The sequence below is a fragment of the Lathamus discolor genome, chromosome 3 (assembly GCF_037157495.1).
Source record: "Lathamus discolor isolate bLatDis1 chromosome 3, bLatDis1.hap1, whole genome shotgun sequence".
Taxonomy (NCBI): domain Eukaryota; kingdom Metazoa; phylum Chordata; class Aves; order Psittaciformes; family Psittacidae; genus Lathamus; species Lathamus discolor.
In genome coordinates, this window is record NC_088886.1 from 65,825,056 (window position 1) to 65,847,996 (window position 22,941).

Consider the following 22,941-nt stretch of genomic DNA (forward strand, 5'->3'; position numbering starts at 1 on the left):
GAAACCTGAGCTAAGTTTCTTATTCTTAAGGAGGCAGTTGCTGAGGGCATGTTCAGTGTCCAGAGCTCAGGACTGCCCGATGTAAAAGCCCCTGATAGCCATCCCGCTAAACCAGACGAGGATGCCAGTAAGGCTAAAGGTTTGAAGCTGTGCTCTAAAAGCAGTAGGAAAGAGCAGCAGCGAAAGGGAGGTTGCTTCTCTCGCAGATAGCTCCACCTATTGTCACATTCAGGTACCGCTGCTTTCCTAAAAACAGGGTCGCAGCTTGAATTTCTGCTTTTTTTCAGATCCCGGTTCTAACGTGAGATGAATGCCCAGTATCATTACAACATTGGTTTGAGACTTGCAGACATGTTTCTGTTTGCAATAGCATCCCTATTGCACCGCAAATAGAGACAGACAGTCATTGCCACGAGTTTTTGCAAGCTCCTTCCCTTTGTTTTCATAACATAGCATTAAATCCCCTTGCAGAAAAAAGATGGGCAGGTCTGAAAAGTCCTGTTTGACATCTGTTATAACCTGCCTCCTACCAAAAAAACAGGGTCACTGACGAGATTTGAGGCTTTTCCAAATGTTATTCCATAGTAGATGGGAATAGAGATTTACGTGGTTTTTTTTCCATAAAATAATAATATATTATTGATTAAAAACCAAAACTACTGGCCACTGTTTAAAAAATAACTTCTGTTCCTTAAATAATCTGCCCAGAAAAGATATCTCTGATCCTTCCTTTCACTGTATTATCTTGGGCTAAAATCCAGCGTGACTGCAGGCAGAGAACACAACAGAGTAGTCTCATTTTATAACTTACACAGTGAGATAGGCTACTTTTTACTATGTCAGCGTAAAGCCAAGCTTCAGGTTTCTTTAGTTCTGTGCCTCATGTTTTTGTACAGTTGCCTCCCAACACCCAGTCATTCCATTTCCTGAGGAAATAGTAAAGATATTTGGATACCCAAATCCCACATGGAGCCAGGAGTGGCTAAAAAGCTGCAAATTTGACTTGAGGATAAACACCACAAGCCTCACTTTTCTATGCTGGGCCCCAAGAAGAGGTTATGAAGAGAAGCACTCCCACCCCTTCCAGCCCCAGGCTTGTGGCTTTGATCTCACCTTTAGAGTCAGTAAACGTCTCAGTCTAGGATCACTGGTAGTTAAAGCCCAGGTTAGATATGGGAGATAATTGTCACCCCAACACTGACTGACTCTCACTGCTACGTGACAGTGTGAAAGCCCTCTCTCCCCATGTGAGGGTGTCTAGACAAACCACTTCATTTCTTATACCTGGTTTGTAATCCATCACAGAGTGATTTGCACTGTTGAAGTACAACATATAATCATTTCCATTAACAATCAAGGATGTCAGAAGGTGCAAACAGAGAGCTTAACGAGGCAAACATTCAGAAAGGTCAGCAGACCAGACCTTGTTGAAATCAACAGGGATAAACCCAGTCCCACTTGGAAGCTTTCTTATGCTGCCATAACGGGGATGTGCTGGTCTGCACAGTGTGCAACTGAAGGAGTTGGTAATGAGATCTCTTAAGTTGGCAGTTCACAGGGGCTGGTTGCATTGGCCACAATCTTCCCTGCAAATTCTTGCTCTAGAGACTGGAGTTCACAGGCAGCACATTTACCATGTGCTGTGTCAAGGTAGGAGCGGTGCTTTTCCTTTACAGCCAGCACTTTCATCGTCCATATCCGTCCACACCAAAGCATTGAGGCTGCAAAGGAGCAAGTCAGAGATCTCCCTGAGCAGGTCAAAGCCCATCAGTTTCCACAGCAGACAGAACAGAGAGCACTGATGGCACAGCATCAAGTCTTGTACCTGTCTTAGGCAAATTGGGCAGGGGACCAAGTGTTCACATATACCTGGGGACAAATCATTGGGTAACTTGACTGTGCAGCTCCTTATGAGCAGCATCACAGGGAAAACTACTGCCTGTCTCCCCATCCCTCCTTATAATAAATAATTTGCCTGAGGAGATATTGTGGATGCTCCTGAAACAGGGTATAGGGAACATGGTATGAGTATGAACCAGACCTATGAAGACACATTCCACCCTCAAAGAAATATACTTGCTGATAACTGTTCTTGAAGGTTTGCCTCTAGTCTTCAGTACAACACAAAGAACAGGTTATGTCACTGCAGCATCTTCACTGCTGGGGGAGGTTGTCTGCCTGTGTCTTCTTTCATTTCTCAGCAAGAGTGAAGTTCTGCAGGGGAAGGATCAGTAGAAATGTGAATCAGTTACAGCTTTTTGATGCTCAAAATGAGTAAAAGCCAATTCTGATCACACCTTATTTGGAGAAGTCACAGATATCAGTCACAGACAGAGAAATACCTGCAGACAAATAGGATTGTGCTTTAGTTCCTTGTAATGGTTAAAAGAAAAAAGCAAGAGAACAGATCTATTTTTCATGTTGATTAAAAAAAGAAGTGGGATGATCACAGAACCAGAGGTATTCCATTTGGTGGGAATCATGTTGAAATTTCCATCCACCTTGCCAAATATTTTAACAGTTTGATAATGTAATTGAGCCATTATAAGAAAAAAGATTTCTGGGCTCCTGTGGCTCAGAAACTGGGCTGATTTATTTGTTTGGTTGAATTAGACCTTAAGTAATTGCAAAGTAACAGCTCAGCAGCTGTTCCAGAGGTCAAATTCCCAACACTCCAAAATATTCCACAATTTCAATCCAATTTCGTTGCTTTGTAAAGGTGTTTAATTAGTAAGTAATATGATTTTGATGCAGATCTCAAAAACATCTCGTAACCATTTCTTCTGCTAGGAAGATCTAGAAGTACCTATCCCAAGGTACTTCATTAAAGAGCAGCTGGAAGTCCTGCAGCAGAGGGAGAAAATCCTGGATCAGATTTTGCTTGAGGCTGGATTGCAAGCAGAGGTAAGCACAGCACATACCTACCTGTTAACATGCTTTGCTGTTTTAGTCCATAGCCACACGTGTCTGAACACACAAGCCACTGACATTAAAAGTACTTTTATAGCAATTAGGAAGTAAAAATCTGTTTACAGTTAAGGCACAAATAGAAAATCACATCTACTTTTCTTGTCTAATAATATCCACTCACATCTTGACTCTGGGTAAGACTGAATCAACTCTGCTTTATGTGTGTGTCAAAGAAAGGGCAGCAGTTGGACCAAGTTTTGTAGGTGCTTTATTTGTGTAGCTAACTCTCATCGTGTAATTAAGTTCTACTGAAGTCAAGTTGGGCTTAAGTTTTCCTGAACCAGGATTCCTAACTGGAACAGGCAAAACTCAGAGTTCAGGTCAGAGTAAGTGTTAGCATTCGGTTGGTTAAACCCTCTGAACAATGACTCCAGTCTCTTCTGTACAGCCACAGAGCTGCAGCTGCTAGGAGGAGTAAAAGATTGGGTTTTGGCAGAGCGAAAGTCATTACATAGAACTACATGAGTGCTCTGGTGGAGACTGTTCTGGATTTGATATACTTCTGACCTTTTGGAAATAGCACATTGCCTGCAAGGAGTCAGGGCTAACCCCTTGAAATAAACAACTGTGCCTACAGGTCTCGACAGCTTTGATTCATAGATGTTACAGCCATAAGAGGCAGTCTCTGATCAGACCACTTGGTCAAACTGCTGCACTGCCCCAACCAGTGAATTCTCTGCCAGTAACTGCGCTGGTGGGGGAATTCTATGGACTGATCCCACAAAGCAATGGAGAGAAGGTTCCCAGGGAAAGAAACGGCACCAGTCAGACAGGGGCAGGCTGCAGAGACAGCACAGGCTCTCTGCTAGATTACTTTAATGGGCAGCTGCAGTCCTCTTGGCCTCCACAGTAAATCTCTGGGTAAATTCTCTGCTCTTCTAGTAGTCTGATAGCCTGTGGAGATCCTCTGTTTCAGCACATTACATCTGGAAGCCTTTCTGTTTCCCACAGTTTTGCTCTCACCCCTTTTTAGCATAGCATCCAATACAGATGAGACTATCTGATGTGCAGCTAGCTCACCTGGGAGCACTGGGCTCCCTTGCCAGGATGCCCCAAGAGACACAGAATTCAATAAACACAGATAATCTCACACAGTATGGGTCCAGCGTCCTGTGCTGCCCTTCCAGGTCAGTCACCACTGGGATTGCTGGAGGCCTGTCAGCACTTCTGCATGCACCGTAGCAAGCCACAAGCACTCAGGAACTCCTAAGCACTGTGTAACAGACCACGGTATTCTTCAGTGTCCATGGCAGTGCTGTTACAAGCAGTCTAACATAAACCGAACACAGCTGAGTTCAGAGGAGTTTGCTCTGCAGGTCACTTCTGCTTCTATGTAATTCTCTTTCAGAAAGCCCTGCTGAAAGTATAGCATAGTGAGCACCACACAATATATAGAGAAACATTAAATCTGAACTGACTCCAACTGGGAGATTAATGTCAAGAAAGGACAATAATCAGCTGCTTCATGGGAAGCATGAGGGGTTAACAAGATTCTGAGGACTGAGAAGAGGGAATCCCTTGCTCCACTTGTACTGTTCTGATCTATTTTACCCCAGACCTCTTCTACTTAGGCTAGGCTGCCCAGGCCTGTGCTGGATCAGGACAGCCTGTCCTGTTCAGCAAGAGGGCTGGGGTCCCAGCAGCACACCCAATCATCCATCCCTTTAGAGAAGTGTAAGGAAGATATCCCACAGCCTAAGAATTTCTCCTTTTAACAGGACAAAGACCTCATGTTTGTTGTGTCTTTTCTTCTAAAATGGATAAAGTTGAGCAGGATGGATAAAGCATACAGAGCCATTCTTACTTCCCAGTGTATCATCAGGCTTTCCTCATCACACATCAACTCATCAAGCTCACTTTCTCCTCAAGGTCCTCAGAAAAAACACATCTCAAGATAGCAAACTTCAAAGGTATTTTAGGAGAACACTAGGGCAGGAATCGCTGCTGTTTGTGGTAGGTGGTTGTTCTTTTGTCTTAGAACATTTCCACAAGAGATTTCATTTGTTTTTTCCTTTGCTAACTGAATTAGGCAATTAAGAGAACACACAACTCTAATGCTTGTCTTTGACCATTCCTTTTTGGCTGTGCTGTTAAAGGAACCCATCGAGGCCATGACAACTGAAGAAGCCATTAAAATTATCCAGGTTGCAGAACGGGCTCGCCAAGGCCGCTGTCGAGCAGCGTACATGAAGCGAATTTACCTTGCAGAGAAGAGGGCGAAACAACCTAAAGTTGAGATCAAGACGGGTCTGAGTCCAGATGATGCTGCCACTCGCATTCAGAAGGTGAAATCTCTGCTTTAACAAGCGTTCTGGCAGAACCAAGTGACAAGGTTTTGCTCAGAACAGCAGTAGACAGAAACACAGCTCACAGGATGGAAAGCATTCCGTAATGAGAGCTTCCAGGGTGCCTAGCAAGGTGATGTACATCGTTTAAACCACTTAACAAAATGAGATGGGTCTCTAGATCGGAGATCAATGGAAACAGTCCTGCCCTGGCAATGCAGGATGACTTTATAACCTAGATGTTGTTTTTCCAGTCTGATTTTTATTACCTTAGTTGCTCCTTCTGGCATCCCCCTTGGAATCCAGTGCATCTCAGAGAATTCATGCCTTTTCCTGTGATCTCCAGGGAAATACTTCATTCCATACCCGGAAAAAGATGGCAAAGAGATATCGTTGAATTCAGAAAGAGTCCTTACACAAGTAATTCAGCTCAATCAGAGAGGAGAACAGGAGCTCAGTCTAAATCTTAAGTCTCAACACTTTGTGTTTGAAAACCCACATCTACCAGAGTAAGGGGATAACAACCCTCAGGGTTTGGTTAAAAAAGAAATAGCAGATGGCAACCTGTTAAAGAGCAATAGTTTCAATTGTATATTATGCCTTTCCTTCCTCTATTTGTTTTTTCCTGTGGCTACCACAGTAAAGGAAGCTGTAACAAGACCCATTTATCTCATTAGAGCTTTGTTTACAACTCAGGTTTGGCGTGGATGTGTCCAGCGCAAGAAAACAGAGAACCTGAGAGAGGAGGAAATGGTGTTTCTGGGGATGGTGAGTAGTGCTGCCCTGAGAACACAAACTGTCACAGTCTGCCTGTTCTTCAGGCTTCTGTAATTTTGCAGAAGATGAGAAATTAAGTTCTAAGATTCTTCCTATTTTTAAAGGGATCTCTAAGGAATACAGAACTAAACTGAGATGATGGATGGCACAGAAGTAGCGCTATTTGTCTTGCACTGCATGCTTTTGTGCTATATATACATGCTCCAATATATACAGCAGATGTGAAAACACACCATGTAGAATCTGCCCCAGGTTCTAGGGAACTGAACACAGAGCAAGGACATTTGATTAATCATTTTTTAATTCAGAATTCCAATACATTTGAGCTGCCTTATTTCTGGAGTAGAATTAAAGCAACAAAATCTTCGACCTTTTTGCAAGCCACTGCACACGTGCATCAAGAGCAGGGAAAAGGGACCTAAGAACTGCCAAATTAATATAGCAATATCTCCAGAAATCCATCAAAGTATTCCTCATGTTCATACTGCAAAAGCACAGGGAAATGAACAGCTCTCCATGGTCAGTTAGAATGCATGGGGTGAAAGAAACCAAAGCATCCTTTCCAGAAGGAACCTCTTGGAGAAGGCACATCTCCTCCTCCCACCAACATCTTCCTTCCTAGCAAGTACCTGAGAAAGAGGATAAACTCTTCACAGTTGTTTTCTTTTGCTACCAGTGCCTTCATTAGGCACTAATGTGTGTCAAGCCTCACAGCTCTCCAGCTACAGCTACAGTAGCCCTACAAGGGGTCTAGTAAAGCTGCTTCATAGTACCATGTTACAGAAACATTTATCACTGCTCTATATTTGCTATATGTATTTATACCTCCATGTTCTACAGTTTTTAACTGATTTATAAACTAATAACTTAATTTTGAATTAAAACATACTTACTGCTTCTCCCACACTATTTGGATTATTTTCTTCCCCAACAATGGAATTGCCCTTAGCTACATTATAGGTTTATGACAACTAATTGTACCTACAGTATACATCTGACAAATATGCATCGTCAGTTAAGAATGACCTTGAAATCTTAACTTTAGGAAGTAACATGTACATTAACCTAAGCTTTGCCATGTTAAATACAGATAACACCTTATGGATTATTTTCTTTAATATCTGCTGGTGGTCTTTAGTATATGCTGTGGCCAGCATAGCTGAACAGAGCTTTGGCTACCTTCTCTGCGTAAGACAAAGAAGATTCCCAGAGATTTTAACTAGCACAGACCTAAAATGGTAAATACTTGGGATGTACTGAAAATTAATTAGAAATCACATCTTTAGCAAAACAAGGGATTGTTTCCTGTCAAATCCCATGACAGTTTCTGCTGAATCTTAAAACTAGAGCCTTAGGAAGGAAATGTAAGTCTGGTGACAGTTACTGGAGGGTTCACAGCCAAGCACTCTTTTCATGGTGGCCGATAGTAGGAGTAACTGCTTAGTAGGATGTAAATAGCCTAGTTTATGAGGAGGAAACCTATATGATCATAGGGATGAAGGGAGTTAAAACAAAACACATATAATGTATTCATTTGCCGACCTCCACTCAGGAGCAAGAGAATTGACATTTGCAGCTCTGCATTCTGACTCATTTCTCTTTGTCAAGTGAATAATCAAAGAATATAGGGGGAAAAATTGATACCTGTGAATGAAAAGAATCTGTCCCTCTTGCCAGTGTTTTTATATCCCCCATTTGGGTTTCCCGTTTACTTTCCATGCTGCATTCCCTTCTGCGGTGTCCAAAGGAAGCGGGTGGCAGGCAGACAGTGGTTCACACTGATAGATAGGCAGCAAGCTCCAAAGGTCAGGTCCCTTTGATGTATGATCACGTCAAGCCTCTAAAAAATGACCACAGATCTTCATGTGTAAATATGTTCAATTTGCTTTTCTAATGCTGCAAGACTTAGATAAATGAGAAGACCCAGCCATCCATTATTCCAGGCCCATCCCAAAGGAGACTTGACTTTTACTGCAATAAGTATCATTTCTCTTGTAATTATAGCTGGTTTAAAAATGTCTGTGTTACTTTCATACAAAGGCTGCTTTGCAAAAAGAGTCCATTTGAAGTTCCAGATAATGCTATTTAGAAAACTTAAATTGTGTAGGCCTAAAACCGTGGAAATACATGGAAATACCAAGAATTGCCCGAAAGTCTTTTGCTTAATTCAGTATTATTTTCTTTACTGTCTACTTGCTTCAGAAAAGATTATGTATCTTTTCTGGAATTCGATTCTATTTCATCCTTTGCTTGATGACGGAGTAGAAGCCTATGCTCCAAAGGTTTTTCTTGGCTCAGAAGTAAAGCTTCATTATTATTATTATTTATTAAAGCTTAATTGCAGAAACAGCATGATTCCCTCAGCACATGTTTTCCTAAATCTCCAATAAATCACAATTTGCAAGACTGGTTTAATTTGTAAAGAGAAGTGAGCCTCACTAAGAGCACATAGATCTTGATAACTGTTTCCTGATCTTCCTCACATTGCTGCCACAATGCTGTTTACCACCAGCTCCAGCATGACCGCCGTAACCACAGTTCCAGGCGTAGGGCTGTGTTTAAGCCACATTGACATTGCAAGAAAACACATTAAATCATCTTGAAAACATGGTTGTGCCATTCAAAACCCCATATTTCCTTGCTCTATTTTACCCTGGAAGGTCAGTTACAACATACCATTGTTGCAATTTATAAACCGGGGCATACTTCCACTTGTCTGTTTCTGGCATTTATAAGTTCTCCATCACTAAACACCCCAGTTGGAGGTTGCTGTGATGGGTTCATGTTGCTGTGGTGCAAACTAGCTATCAGCTTGGTGTAACTGGATGTGTGAACTGGATTTTGGCAACTGCTTTGTCTCAACATGCTGCAAAACAGCCCAAGCCTAATAGCAGATCTACACTCAGCACTCACCCTAACACTCCACCAACAGGATAGCCCCTGCAGGAAGTTACACTTACAATCTCAGAACACAGTCTGCTGGAAAGAGGAGTAGCTGTTTGTAACAGAAAATGTTAGTATAGACAGTTTTCTGTCAGTCTGATTTATGGAAAGGTAGGAGGAGCCTAGGAACAAGGAATACGAGATGACAAGACAAAATCCATCCCTATTTAGGGGCTTAACCTACTGTTACAACTCTGAGACAGGAGTAGTCCAAAGGCCTGGATATCCCCTTGCTCATTTTCTCTTAATGAGCACAAGTAATCAATCCCATTGGAGCCAAGTGCTCTACATGCTTAAACAATTCATAGGAATGAGCCCTGCGTGCTTTGGGCACACACACACATAAAGTCCTTCTTGTCTCTCAGATGCAGCTATTGATTTATTGTTAACACACCTCTCACACTGCTCTATTCAGACCTTACCAAAGACTTGGTGGCACAATACCTGCTGTCTCTGATTTTCTCACATAGTATTTCCACCATTCATTCTTCCTTACTCTATATCCTTTTTACATGGAAGGATCTATGTGGTCTTAAAAACAGGCCCTGTTCTCTCCTTCATACCTCTTTTAAACATACCCTAATTTAGGCATGTTGCTTTTATTTATATCTGAGAAAACATTCTACCAAACACTCCTTGTGCTTTGAATTCCTGATAAATATAATTCATTTCATCCAGTCAGGGAAGAAAATCAGCATTTCCCAGAATAGCCTTCTGTGTAAACACCACGGACTGCAGCTACATAAATACTAGATGAGATTTAACCAACTGCTAACTCCACGAGTGAGTGACATTGAAAAGGTTTCTTCAGCTCTTGAAAATGGGCAGTTACAGTGGTGGTCCACACCAGGCCTCCTTTTATCAAGCATAAGATTGACTTTTGTTTTTCTTGCAACCTGGATGATGTTTTAGATGTCAGCGCAGTTACATGTTATTTCACCAGGCGTACATGTGTATATACATAGTGATAACTAATCTGTCCTGTTTTCAATAGACATTTTAAACCTGCTTATTTTGGAAATAGGAGGATGCTGGGAAGCAAGGTGGCTGCTAAATAATTTGGCCTTCATTGGCTGGAGTCACACTAAGAATGAAATCATTGCCTGGCAGAGTCCAAAGCATACTTGCCATTGTTAGTAGAAGGTTAACAGCATGGCCAGGTATAACATCAGAAATAAACATAACCAACATTATATAAACTTACACAGTCATGAATATGTTTTCTTCACTTCAGCTTCACTTTATCTTAATAGAAAGTGTTGCATGTCAACAGTTTTATAAATATATATTATACAAAACAGCCATTTTTAGTATTTTTTTCCAATAAGGCCTCTCCTACTAATGCTTTGTTTGAATGCATATGACACTTTAATTGGCAAAGCCTATTGAAGTGAATCATATAGTAGAGACGCTTTAATGAATGCAATACATTTTGCTTAGTTGTGCCTTTTTTTGTGCCTAATTTAGGAATTCAGACATATAATTGATGTGGCTATCACCATTTGTGTACCATGGCACTTAGAGGAATACAGTCCTCAAAAGACAAGAGACCTCTTTAAAACACATTCCTTCCCACAGCCAGACAAAATACATGGAGAAAAGCAAGAAACAAACTTGTAAAGATAATTTACATCACAGTTTAAAAGCCAGTAGAATAACAGTGATAAGTAACAGCACCCCAGTTGCTTAGGTGGCATGTTCTTGTAGTCGACTAGTAAGGATTTACTTGCCCATGTTCACTACTGGTGAAAGTGACCACTAAAACCAATTACTTTAAAACTACTTACTTTGCTTAGGAAATAAAGTCCTCCAGATAAGCGAACTGTACTATAGTACTGAAAAGCTATAGCAAAATGCTACACAACTAGTATATCTTTCAAAAGATTATGGACAATCCTCTCTGTAGCAGAACATTTACTGAAGAAGCCCCATAAAACCATGCAGCATGTGTTTTAGCTGTGCTGTTTCAGGGCTAAGACAAGACACTGCCCTAAATTAAGTACCCAGTAATAAAAGCTGCAGTAAATCTACCTTTCAGACATAATATGAATACTAGCCTTAAAACGTGAAGTAAAATGAAATGTATTTATTTCATTGAAATGAAGACCATCTTTCCTTGTAAGTGCAGTCATAATGGAACAATTGAAGAGCAGTTAGTTCCACAGCATGGGACCTGCTATATGCAGAACTGTAGCCTTAAGCACGTTTAGCCAGGCTGCACACCTCTAAGTGCTTTATAATGAACAATAAAGCAGTGTGTGTTGGAAAGAGCTGTTGAGCTGACTAAGCAGGAAGACAGGCTAGGAGAGCGATCTGTGCAACTGGGTTCCTAAGTCAAAGGAGAATATCCACAGGGACCTTCATCACATCAGCTTACCTGGGAGGTGGAGGGAACCTCTTCCGTCCTTCTACTGGTGGGTCTTTTTGCTTTCAGGAAACCTAAATTCTCTGTGGGGAGGATAGGGGGAGGAGGAGGAAGGAGCAGAAGAACCTTATAGCACTCCCTTCAGCATACTTGTGACTGATGAGTTGGAATAAAACTCTGCTTTAGACAAGTGTCCATTTTGCCTTATTAATTTAAACAAGGATTTTAAAGACAAAGCCTATCAAACATTAGATAAGCATTTTAAGTTAATGGACCATGTAGTCCTATTTTCCCACAAACTCAGGGATCTTCACATTATGTCCCATTTCTACAGCAACATCAATTATTAATATGTATACTTTTGCTGACAGAAGACCACACTAAAAATGTGAGTTTCGTTATCCAGTTCTGGGTCATTAACTGTGAAAAGCTTGTAAATATAATGGTTTATTCACATGGGAAGCCTTCATTAAGATGCATTATTCTACAACTGATGGGGCAGCATTGCATTATCAAGTTCACTGTCTCCATTTAATATTTGTAATTTGTTTCTAAATGAGTTGCTGTTTGTGGGGCAAGTTAACAAATTTGAATTTCACATGGCCAAAGAAATGTCTTAAAGATGGGAAAATGCTTCTTTCCCCCAAGAAAAAGCTATTTATTAGTGGCTTACACTGTCAAATACCTCCTTTTGATTCAGAAGCAGAAACATCAGAGGCGCTGAGAGAAGTGATGTTAGAAATAAATTGGCTTTTGTCTTCCTTAACGTGCATGTTAAATGTAGAGGGCTATGAAAGCCGCACTCATCGTGCTGTCTCAGTGTAACTCTCCAGAGCAAGCATGTGGACGCATGGAAAGTTGGTGTGCAGCACTACAACACTGGAAGGCAGGGGTCAAAGACTGGCCAGCGGGGAGGCATTCCTGCTGGAGCTGTTTGAAACCATCCTCTCACACTCTCCATCTGCCTTGGCACTCCTCCTGCCATCCCACTACCTGTTTTCTCTTGCAACCTAAGGTGGCCAAAGCTTTTTCAGGCATCCTTTTCTTCTGATGTCTGCTCCCTGACGTGAACAAACACTCCACTGGGGCTGTCATATAGATGCTCTCTCTGAAGATGCAGGAGTGCTTGAAGACCTTAGTCCCAAGGTTGTTTCCTCATGGCACCATTTCCTCACTGCTGTTGAGTGCTTGCCTCCTCTTCCTCCCCCAGAACAGGAGCCAGTGTTTGGCTCCTGACATGCGCCAGCCTCCTGGCCTTCGCTCAAGAACAGGCTGTGGTGCGTATGTTCCGCATTAGACAGCCACAGATCCTTCAGGACTCATTTATCACTGCCAGCTCTGCTCTTCAGTTCATGCTCTCCCTCACGCATCTGAGCTGGAGCGTGTTATTGCCAAAGCTTTTCCACCGCAGGAGGAGCCCCATGTTTGGCAGCTTTCTCCACCAGCTTCAGAGGATGTCATTTGCTGGTAATGCATCTCCCTGCTACTCATTGCAACAGCGTGCCTGGCAGTGCCAACTCCTGCTCAGATCAAGTGTCCTTTCATGCCTGCTCCATCAGCTTATCTTGTTGGCTCCTCTAGAACACCTTACCCTCCCCCCCAGTTTATCTGCCTGTCTAGGTCTGAGCCAGCTCTGATTTCCCAACTGTGGAAACAATCAAGGAACAGCACATTTCACATTAGCCATGTGAATGCCTTCTCCTCCATGCAAATAAACCCTTTTCCATGTACCTTCATTTAGGAAAATGTTTATAGCATAAAGATAAATAGGATTAGAAAAAGAAGATAGTCAAATGAGAGTACAATCTTACCAGTTTTCCGTGTTCTTAGTCAGTACTTCCTTCAGTGAGTTCTCAAATGTGGGTAGCTGGACTCTTGTTGGTAGAAGTGGTTCCTGTTCCTTTTATTTTCTTGTAAGAAAGCACCTTTTAGAAAAGGAAATGACAAAATATATGAAGGGCAAATAAAAGAGAGCTCTTTTCATAAGCTGTTCTATAAGGCTATGTCTGTACTTCAGCCCTAGGGCTTTCAGCACAGCTCAATATATCAGGAGATTGATAACTCTGTGGTGCTCAGGCAGGTGTTGGACAAGTATTTACTCAGGGCTTGGCTGGATTTTGCCAACCAGAGCATGTTCTAACCTTGTTGCTATCAGCATCCCAGCCAGCTGGTTTAAGAACTACCTGTGTCCACACCAGCTTCATGACTCAAGTGCAGATATAAGGCAGTATACAGGGACATGGAAGAGTTGTGCTGGCTTGTGTCTTCAGTAGCAGCACTGCTAGCGATACCTCTAAGGAGTAGTACTGATGGGAACTTCTCTAAGAAGCAGTCCCTTGAGCATAGGAAGTTCCACGTTAACATCAGGAAGAACTTCTTTACTGTAAGAGTGACAGAGCACTGGAACAGGTTGCCCAGGGGGGTTGTGGAGTCTCCTACACTGGAGATATTCAAGGCCCGCCTGGACAAGTTCCTGTGTGATGTACTGTAGGTTACCCTGCTCTTGCAGGGGGGTTGGACTAGATGATCTTTTGAGGTCCCTTCCAACCCTTGGGATTCTGTGATTCTGTGAAAGAAATAGTTGAGTAGGAAACTGCCTAGAGGCAAAGGGATTTTGTTTCTAGCCTCTTGATGATCTGGGAAGCAGACCTCATGGGTGCTCCTCTGGTTTCCAAATGAGCCCTGAAAAAGCATCATCACATCTGGCTATTCTGAGGTTCATTTGATATTAGTGAGGGAGATGATGCTGAAAAACGAAAGAGTAAAGACAAGTGCTGGTGAAGGTGAAGATTGGAAACACTTTCATGGAAACTGAGAACTGACCGAAGGTGACATCTCAGGGTGAAAGGCAACATTTTGGGTTATAGGCTGCTGAGGCGCTGACACAGGGTGCCCAGAGAAGCTGTGGCTGCCCCATCCCTGGCAGTGTTCAAGGCCAGGCTGGACAGAGGGGCTTGGAGCACCCTGCTCTAGTGGAAGGTGTCCTTGCCCATGGCAGGATGGGCTTTAAGGTCCCTATGATTCTATGATGTATTCAGGAAAAGGGCACATGCAGCTGCCTTTCAGAAGCATGCTGCTCCTCTTTTTACCTCCTGAATCTCTTCTCCCTGGTGGCCCTGACCCGTCACACATTACAAATGCAGGGAAAGCAGTAAATTGCCTTCCTGCACAGGGCCTCTGCGCTTACTTTGGACAGTGTGCAATCCCACTGTGTGCTTCCCAAAACCAAACTTGCTTGGCACTTGTTCGTGATTTTTGGAACCTGGTCGAAGCACAGAAAAAGATCTTAAATGTAAGCTGGCCCAGCCTTTGATGGAAGCTTTTTCGTCTTTGTGGGAGACCTCTGGAATTAGGGCTTGGAACACAGTAGAAAATACATCACCAGAGCAAGAACGCATTCCTAAGTTAGGCTGAGATGTGCTGATCAAGGACCAGTTCTGTACATTCCAAAGGTGGAAGGCCAGAGCAGAATTGTACAGAGGTTTTATGCAAAGCAACAGTCTGAGGCTTTTGTTCACATATGCTGCCACCTATATGTCAGCTTTGAAGAGTAAACCACACCATAGTACAAAACTAGGTTATCATCTGTTCCAGTCTTGAATCTGACATATACTATCAGACTATGATTAGTACTTCCCAACTGTGTGGAAAAAACTTCCTTCTGGAATTGCAAATAAAACCCCAAAGCTAATTTACAAGTTAATTTTTAAAAGAGATTATTCTCTGTACTGCCAAGGTAGAAACAGCTCGTAAAACACTGGGAGCATCTCAGCTTTATCAACCACTGCAAACTAAAAATGCAAGGTTTCAGACCACCCACACAGGTGGGATTTTTCATGCTTCTGTATTTGCATACCAGCAAGACTTTCATTTTCCTCTCTCAAACTACACATGTAAAAGCAATCACAAAGCAGAAGTCAATGTAAGACTTGAAAAGCTGGCTTAGGAACCCTTCTTGCCAAGGTTATCAAATCATGGGAAACTTGGGGAGCTCTGATTTTTATTACACTGTTTGGGGGGTTGTTTATTCTTTCTGGTGGTTGTTGTTCCTCAAGGGAAGTTGATTTCCTACAGGAATAGGACCAGCTGCAACAAAATACCAGGAAACCAGTGACCAAGCAGTGCATATAAAAATCGAAGTGAACAAATTAAACACAATGCTGGCTAATTAAAACATACCAATAGGAAGTCCAAACATTTGGAAATTCAATTAAAAAAACCTCTGGCACCCTTCTGACATGGATAAAGTTGGCATTTGCAGAACAGCAGCTTTCTCACCTGTCTCATTGAGATCCTAGGATCCCACGCTGGAAGGGTTGGCTTTGTACATTTCAGTGTTGTTAATTAATGCTGAAACACTAACAATAGACCATTGTGTGCATCCTGGCAAGTTTTATGAGTACAAGGATTTTTCCTGGCTTACTGCAAAGAAATTAAGACTTAAGCTTAGATTCGCTGTCAGCCTGGCTTTCCAGTTCATACTAAGTTTCTTTTAATTAATCTATTCTATTTTCTCTTTGTTTTCAGAGCCTACCTCCTCACTTAAAGTCAATGAGTATTCTGCAGATGGATGCTGGGCAAGTAAGCACCCTGCAAGGTGAGATCCGGGAGAGAAATGATGAGATATCCGTCAAAAACAAGCTGAGAGAAGCGGAGGGACTCAGCATCAAGGAAACTCTCCGGGATCAGATTGGCCAGTGTTTCATTGAGTGCCGGTGAGCAGAGATAGACACTAGCCCCTTCCCAAGCCCATTTGCCCCAAAGAGCCTGATTCTGCAGTTCTCACAAATTGCAAAATCCATGTTAAGGTGGTGATCCTGGTCCCAGCTGAAGAGCTAGTACTGCGCCTGCTGCAGAGCTAAGTTCCTGAGCAGCAGGATTCCTAGCTGGGGAAACCAGAGCAGTGATACACTCCTAGCACAGTCCAGCAGGGACCAGAAATGTGTCTTGAAAGTCTGACTGCAGAATCAGGTCCACAGACATTAAAGTGCTTGGAATTACAAGAAACATACTTAAAGTTGAGGAACACTCTATCTGAACACATAAGGTTTAAGAGAGAGAGCGCAGTCTTCCATGAGTATAATTATTTGCCATATACTTCCAGAAGTATAATTATTTGCCATAGCAAATTGCATCACGTCACTGGTTCTGCAATCTAGGTGCCTGCTGCTGGTATTATCCAGCAAGCCAATATGAATCTGAAGTACTTTTGTACTTGAGGCCTGACCTTCAAGACACTCCTCCAAATGTAACTTTACTTAAGTAGTGCTGCTGATCTCAGTGAAACTTCACGTCTCAGTAGAGTTAAGCACATACACATTTTAAACTGAGTGCTGACACCTATAGTTCTCTCAGGAAGTTTACTTTACCCAAAGAAGTTTTAAGACTAGCAATTTTAATACGGCAGTACTTGCACTGAAGTATATAGAACCTTGTACTAACAGGCTGGTTTTGTGATATAAGTAAATTTTTTCCGGGATTTACCCCATCAAGAGGGTTGGTATCTGAAAGTAAATTGGGAAAGTTCCAGGATTTAGCAGCAACATTTCAGCTGCTCTGCATAAAACTGCTCTGCAAAAACAGTTCCAGTGTTTCTGTCTTGAGCTGCTTGGTGATGTTACAAACCTTGGTTTTGTCTCGTGGACTAGTGTCATGTCCATTCATCATTCAGTGTACTGGACCTGCCTTCAGCACACAGCTTCCAGTTGGAAACACAAGTGCATTCTGATGAGATCCTGGCTCTGTTTATCACTGGCCTGCTTTAGTCAGGTTTTAGTGGCTATACGACAATATAGTGTTTGCTAATAGAAGAAAACCTCACCGTAACTATCACAGATCTGCCACTATATTTCTATAAAAGCCGTTTCTCTTCCGTCTTGTACTTTTGCCTCTTTTAACACTCAAAACTCCAGCAGGTTTTTTCCCAGTCTAGCTCCCCTTTAGCAAGAACTGTGATTTTACAAATCTCAGTTACCACAAAGCACTTCCCCAATCCCTAAATCAACCCTGTTCTAAGGGCCGGGTCTGCACGGTTCTTGAGCTGCCATTTCCTGCCGCTCCCCACAACTCCCAGCATGTTCTGAGCAATAGAAAGATCTTATTTCCCATGCTAAATATTATTCATCTAATAGCAATTCTCTAACACAGGTCAATTGTGTCCAATTAACTTGACTCTAGAGCTTGAGGAGAACTAACTGAAATACTGTGTGAACCCATAACTGTGTTTCTGCAGGAGATTAGTAGAGAACAGTCAGTGTCCCAGAAAGTAAGGCTGAGTCATAAACCTCTTTAAAGACAGTTATGAAACATTATTGAAAGTAAAATCTGTTCCATGGAGACATGTAACAGCAGAGCCATCCAAGAGCCTAACCAATCCAGAGGATCATTTGGAGGAAGCTGAAGCCATCGTTCAAATCACAGGAGGTGGAGAGGGATGGCTGAATGAGCAGTTCATCAAAACCCTTGCTACCTAACATATAAACCACCTTGGTCTCACGTACCTACAAAAGACTCTGAAGATGTCAGGTGGAGTGTAAATGCTGAGCTTTCTTATTCAGTAGCCCTTATAAGTGAAATGGGACCTCAGTGCTACATTTATATCCCATATGTGCCCAGGGGCCCAACTTTATGTGAGACTTCAGAGCTATAGACAGACATAGTTAGTATCCCAGCATATAAATATGCGATTAAACAAGTTATAAGGAGTTCTTTAGCTAACCTTTAAGCTGTCTGCTCTGGTCTTGTCAGGTTCAGCAGTCTTGAATCTCATCTAGTCTTGAAAATTAACAAAGATTAAAGTTTGAATGTAAGCACTACATTAACTGACCTTGGATAGCTTTACGGATATGCTTTTCCCAAGCAAGTGATTGTATTAAATGGGACTAAAATATACACACAGAGTTAATCAAGGACACCACTGCTTACAGACAAGCCTTTATGCAGACATGTTTTGCTGCTGCATATGAGATTGACAAGGCTGGAGGGAAGCTGTTTTCTGAGCCTAACAACCACAGACAGAGCTGCTTCTCTACCCAGCCATCTGAAACAGTCTATATTAAAAGTTAACCAGAAAGCAGTTTTAAGCTAACTCAGACCATTTTGATAGAAAACAGTTAAAGAGATGCTGCAGGTACAGTTATGTGGCATGCCCAAGTGCAGTGACATCCCCTGATAGCACAGAAGCAGTAACAGACTTGTTGCTGTGAGAGCAGTGTTCGATCATACTCCCTGTTTCTCTGTCCTTTTAAACTAATTGTCCATCATCATCTCTCAAAATCAGCAAGCCAAAGCTAGACAGATCTCATTGATAAAAGCCATTGTGATGATTTAGCAGTGTGGTAGATAAAACCCTGTGCCCAGTGAAGCCAGTGGGAGAGCTGCCATCAGCTTCAGCAAAGGCTGGACATCACCCAATAGCTTAGTTCATTGGAATCCGGCTGAGTGATGCAGTGAGTTACGGGGCTGAGAGGAGTCAGAGTGAGCTCCCTGCCATCGAGCTCTTCACAGGAGGCTTCTGTTTAAGTGACCAGAATAGTTTTACCCACAGACACAACCACTTGCATCCAAAATAAGTTAAAAAGAATTACTAAACCCAGCAAATTTCTCCCCATGGGAGCATGTTTGTCAGGCAGAGCCAAGTGTTCTGTGTGGTGCCTGCCAGAGACACTGCAGAACTAGCAGGAGTCGTATCTGCTCCTGCCTGCTGGAGAGTGGGCCAGAGCTGCAGATTCACATTATTACCTGCCAGGATGTATTCTGGCTCTGCCATAAGCCAGGCTGCCAGATCAACAGCTAAATGTAGCTTATAAATTATTCTTGTAACTAGGCCTTTTGACAGAGTCTCCCATTTTCCATCCTCTATTAAATAAACAAGATAGTTCAGGGGGAACAAAGATTCTGTTGAATAAATTCTGCTGTACGTACTAAAAAAATAAACCCAAACTTCCATATTTTATCCTCTAACTGGAAAGGGATGTGCTAGGAAATGCAATTAGCAAGTATTGTCTTTCAGCACAGCTGCTCTTAGATTACAAAAGCAATGAGCACGTATTAAACTTCTCCGCTTGTAAGAACTGCTATGAAGATTTACCACCTTCTTTGCACAAGGGGACAGGCATGTCTTCAGTCATTTCAAGAGCCAAACAGCCTCTTATGAAGGTAGGTTCTAAAGGAGCAAAATAGAGCAAAACCCGAAGGAATAGATAAATGAAAGTGTTCCAGTCGCTTATAGCAATCCTACTGCAGAGAAAACAAACTATTTTGGATAGAACACAGTGCATTTTGCAGCCTTACCATGCTGCAAACCATTCAGTTTATCTGTGTTGACTGCTGTGGAGCTCTTATTTGCCTTGCAAATTATTCATATAAAACTTTCTAGACTCCTCTTTGGCCTCGTCCCTTTGCCCCATATGAATACTGCAGTACAAGTGTTCCAGAATTAACAGCTGCCATGATTATATACATCTCAGCCTGGATCTTAATCACTTGACTCCCACAGATTCCATCCATTAAGAACAGAGTTTCATATTAAGATACAGCGATTGCATAGCTGGGGTTTTAGTTTCAATTTCCTGTGCCATTGCAGACCAAACCCATTTTTCTCTAGTTCCCCATATGCGCTGCATACACTAAATCCATCATCATAGTCTTCACCACTCTTTACCCACCAACAGTTCCCAAATCACACATCTTCCTCAGAGTCGTCCCTAAAATAAAACTTAAAAGGGATGAAAAGGGGAAAAGGATCCCCTTATTATACAGAGAGATATGGTAGCATCTTTGTCTAAGAAAAGTCTTCTCTGACAGAAATCAATACGAAGGGTAAGAAATCAAGATGAGGTTTTTATTACCAGAGATAGCCTCGAGAATCACAGGGGAGAGCCTAATACACAGGCTTTGCTCTAATGTGTCTTATGCCCTCTAGCTGTAACAAATTACGCTGTGGATTTCTTGGAGGATTTATATGCCAATGCTCAGTGCTCTGGGGAGCATTTCATCAGTGGCATTGCTGACCTAATAACAGGGGATCTAAGTAATAGCGACTTTTATGTACGTTATGTGTTATTCCCACAGATTTGGGGATTGGTTTTCTGGAGGAAGGAGGAGGCGAGGGGTAAATGTGCTTTCATAATAGGTTTACACTTTACTGATTAGCTTTGAATGATCTTCTCGCTCTGCCTGCTGACTTGAGTACTGTCAGGAAAAGAATTGGCCCAGCTTCATGATGAGTGAATGAGGCTCCTTCTGAAGCAGGGGGTTCCTGCGCTTTATTTGTTCATTTGGAGAGTTCCTGACAGCCAGCCCAGGCTTTGATGCAGAGGAAAGGGGAAAGAAATAGGAAGTGATCGTGTGATATTTCCCCTTTTCACAAGGCTGTTTTGTTGAGCTGAGTTTACTGCCAATATGCCTGTCCATGGGAGTCCCTAGGTAGCAGGGGGTGGGGAAGGGGGAGGCGGGAAGATGAATGGGGAGAGAGGTTTTACACTGAAACTCCCCAGAATAGGGCAAGTATTCATTTGTGTCAGGTACTGCCTGTATCACATTTCACACTCTGTACACACTGCTCTTGATGAAGTTAATGTTAACATGCATGAGAAGGTGCCAGGCAATCCATCAGCAGCTGAAGCCTTGCCAACAGGACAGAGACAGATGAACCTTGGCAGTGCCAAGCAGTGCCAGCCCTCCCCACACAGCTCTGGTTCCGAGGGAATTGTCACTCTAAGTCCGTCTGGACCCGTGTTGTTTTTCAGTCCCATCTGGCTCATCGTTCATGCCCTCAGCCTGCCAGAAGTGCTTTCCAAGTAACACGGATCGCAGTCTCTATGCAGTATGGCAACAGCTCACAAAACAGCTGATAGGAAAATTGCTTAATAACCAGGTTTAGTGCAGTGAAGCACTGTGGCAGACAGGTCTCTTAAAGAGCAAGCTCCAGTCTGGAAATCCTTGGAACACAACCAGAGACATCACAGTCCCTTAATCACAGTTCTTTTCCCATACGATGCCCTGTTACTCTGGAAGGTGAATTCCCTTCCTCTCTGCCACTCCAGAAAGGGCATTTCTTCTATAGGAACCTACCAAAAATACCTCTCTGATGTCTGGTTCTTTATATTCAGCACAGACAGGAGTTACTGCCCACAGGAGCCATTTATAGATGGACGATTAACCACTCTCTTTCACCTAATCCATATTGTCATTACTTGTTTTCCCTGTCATCATTAAAGCATTGTCACACACTCACAAGCCACTGGTATGTGGCATCCCACTTGGAGCTGAAACTACTTGCCAGAAGCAGCTGTGAGCTCAACATAAAGATCAGGATATTCTGCAAATGGGGATAAGTGGTTGTCTGAAACATCATCTGATGAGGATGAGCAGAACTAAAGTAGAAAGAGGTCTGTATCTGCGCCATGGTTTTCTCCTGTCCTTACCTGTTCACTGGGGTTGAATATGTCTCCTCCTGTCCTCTTGTACTTTGTCCACTGAAAGCCTACACAAACCAAGTTCTTTAGGGAATAGCACAAAACAAGCTCTTTCTGAAACACTTACAGCCAGTCTGGGTTGTGTCTCTTCTCTGAGTCTTTCGTTTTCCTTGGAAGTGAAGACAAGCCCTGTGGGACACAAAGCTCTGAAAGTGGATGGCACAGGCTTGGATGTCTTCCTCTGCCTAAATACTTGGTTTTCCTGCAAAATTACAGATACATTAATATGAGACAACATCCATTTTCTGTATCAGTCATTTCACTTCTGTTTTCTGAGAGAGCCAACAACTTCAGATTCTGCAAAGGCAGCAATCTGCATATCCTAACAGACAGTGCTGCTACAAAGTGCTCTCCGAAAGCCAACAGGCCATTGTGCAGAAACAGCATACATTGAACATCAATCTCCCTGACCATGGCTAAAGCCTGCTCCCAGATGTTGGACTGTACCTCATGTAGACAGTCAAAGCTAGCTTAAAAATCCAACAGAACCATGACAGCACATGGGAAAACCTGCCTAGGACCATCATCAGTGCTCTGGCAGCTCGGTCACGCTGAGCTCCTCGCTGCAAGCAGCCACGCTGCTGAGTTCAAGTACATCTGTGGGAACTAAAAGCCTGCCTTTGGGCTCCCGGGTGAGACAACCTCCAGGACTGATTAATTAACATAATTAGGAGCTGTAAACATTAACAGGTAATGTTCGAGCCTTTCCTAACACATTCTTAAAGCTTCCACTCAGTACTTCTCTATTGACTCATTTTGGCAGACATCTTTAGGGCTGGAGCGAGCCACAGAATGGAATGTAAATGCATCACTAGGCTTACCGGGGGAGTACCAGAGCAAATAACCCACCAGGTTTCTTTAAACAGAGGGAAAATAAGTTACCATAAGCAGAAGGATTGTTTGTATATGGCAGGAGAGAAAGGAGCCCACAGTTCTTCAACCTGTTTTCCCATTGTTTGGCATCATCTAGCTACATTTGACAGCAAACAAACAGCATACCTTCAGTCCTTCTTTCTTACCTATGGGAACACCACACTGTCCTCTTAAAAGGTGTGAAAGCCTCTAATTCCAAAGGAAAGACAACTTCCTACGTCCATCTGCAGTTAATCTACTTCATTGAGTG

General features: G+C 42.6%; 1 protein-coding gene and 1 long non-coding RNA gene across 2 annotated transcripts in view; one reads left to right on the top strand and one right to left on the bottom strand.

The window, feature by feature from the left end:
• IQCA1 (IQ motif containing with AAA domain 1) overlaps window positions 1-22,941 on the top strand; it is a 95,134-nt gene that overhangs the window by 10,677 nt on the left and 61,516 nt on the right. Inside the window, exons 3-6 of the mRNA XM_065669639.1 lie at window positions 2,791-2,904; window positions 5,067-5,255; window positions 5,952-6,023; window positions 15,868-16,055. Of these exons, the coding sequence (XP_065525711.1) occupies window positions 2,791-2,904; window positions 5,067-5,255; window positions 5,952-6,023; window positions 15,868-16,055 (563 nt within the window). The remainder of the gene's footprint in view (window positions 1-2,790; window positions 2,905-5,066; window positions 5,256-5,951; window positions 6,024-15,867; window positions 16,056-22,941) is intronic.
• LOC136009632 (uncharacterized) lies at window positions 1,850-22,014 on the bottom strand. The gene is made up of 5 exons (XR_010610608.1): window positions 21,886-22,014; window positions 13,152-13,265; window positions 7,677-7,872; window positions 5,525-5,608; window positions 1,850-2,214 (listed from the first exon to the last, which is right to left on the bottom strand). It is a non-coding gene; the product is annotated as an uncharacterized LOC136009632 (long non-coding RNA).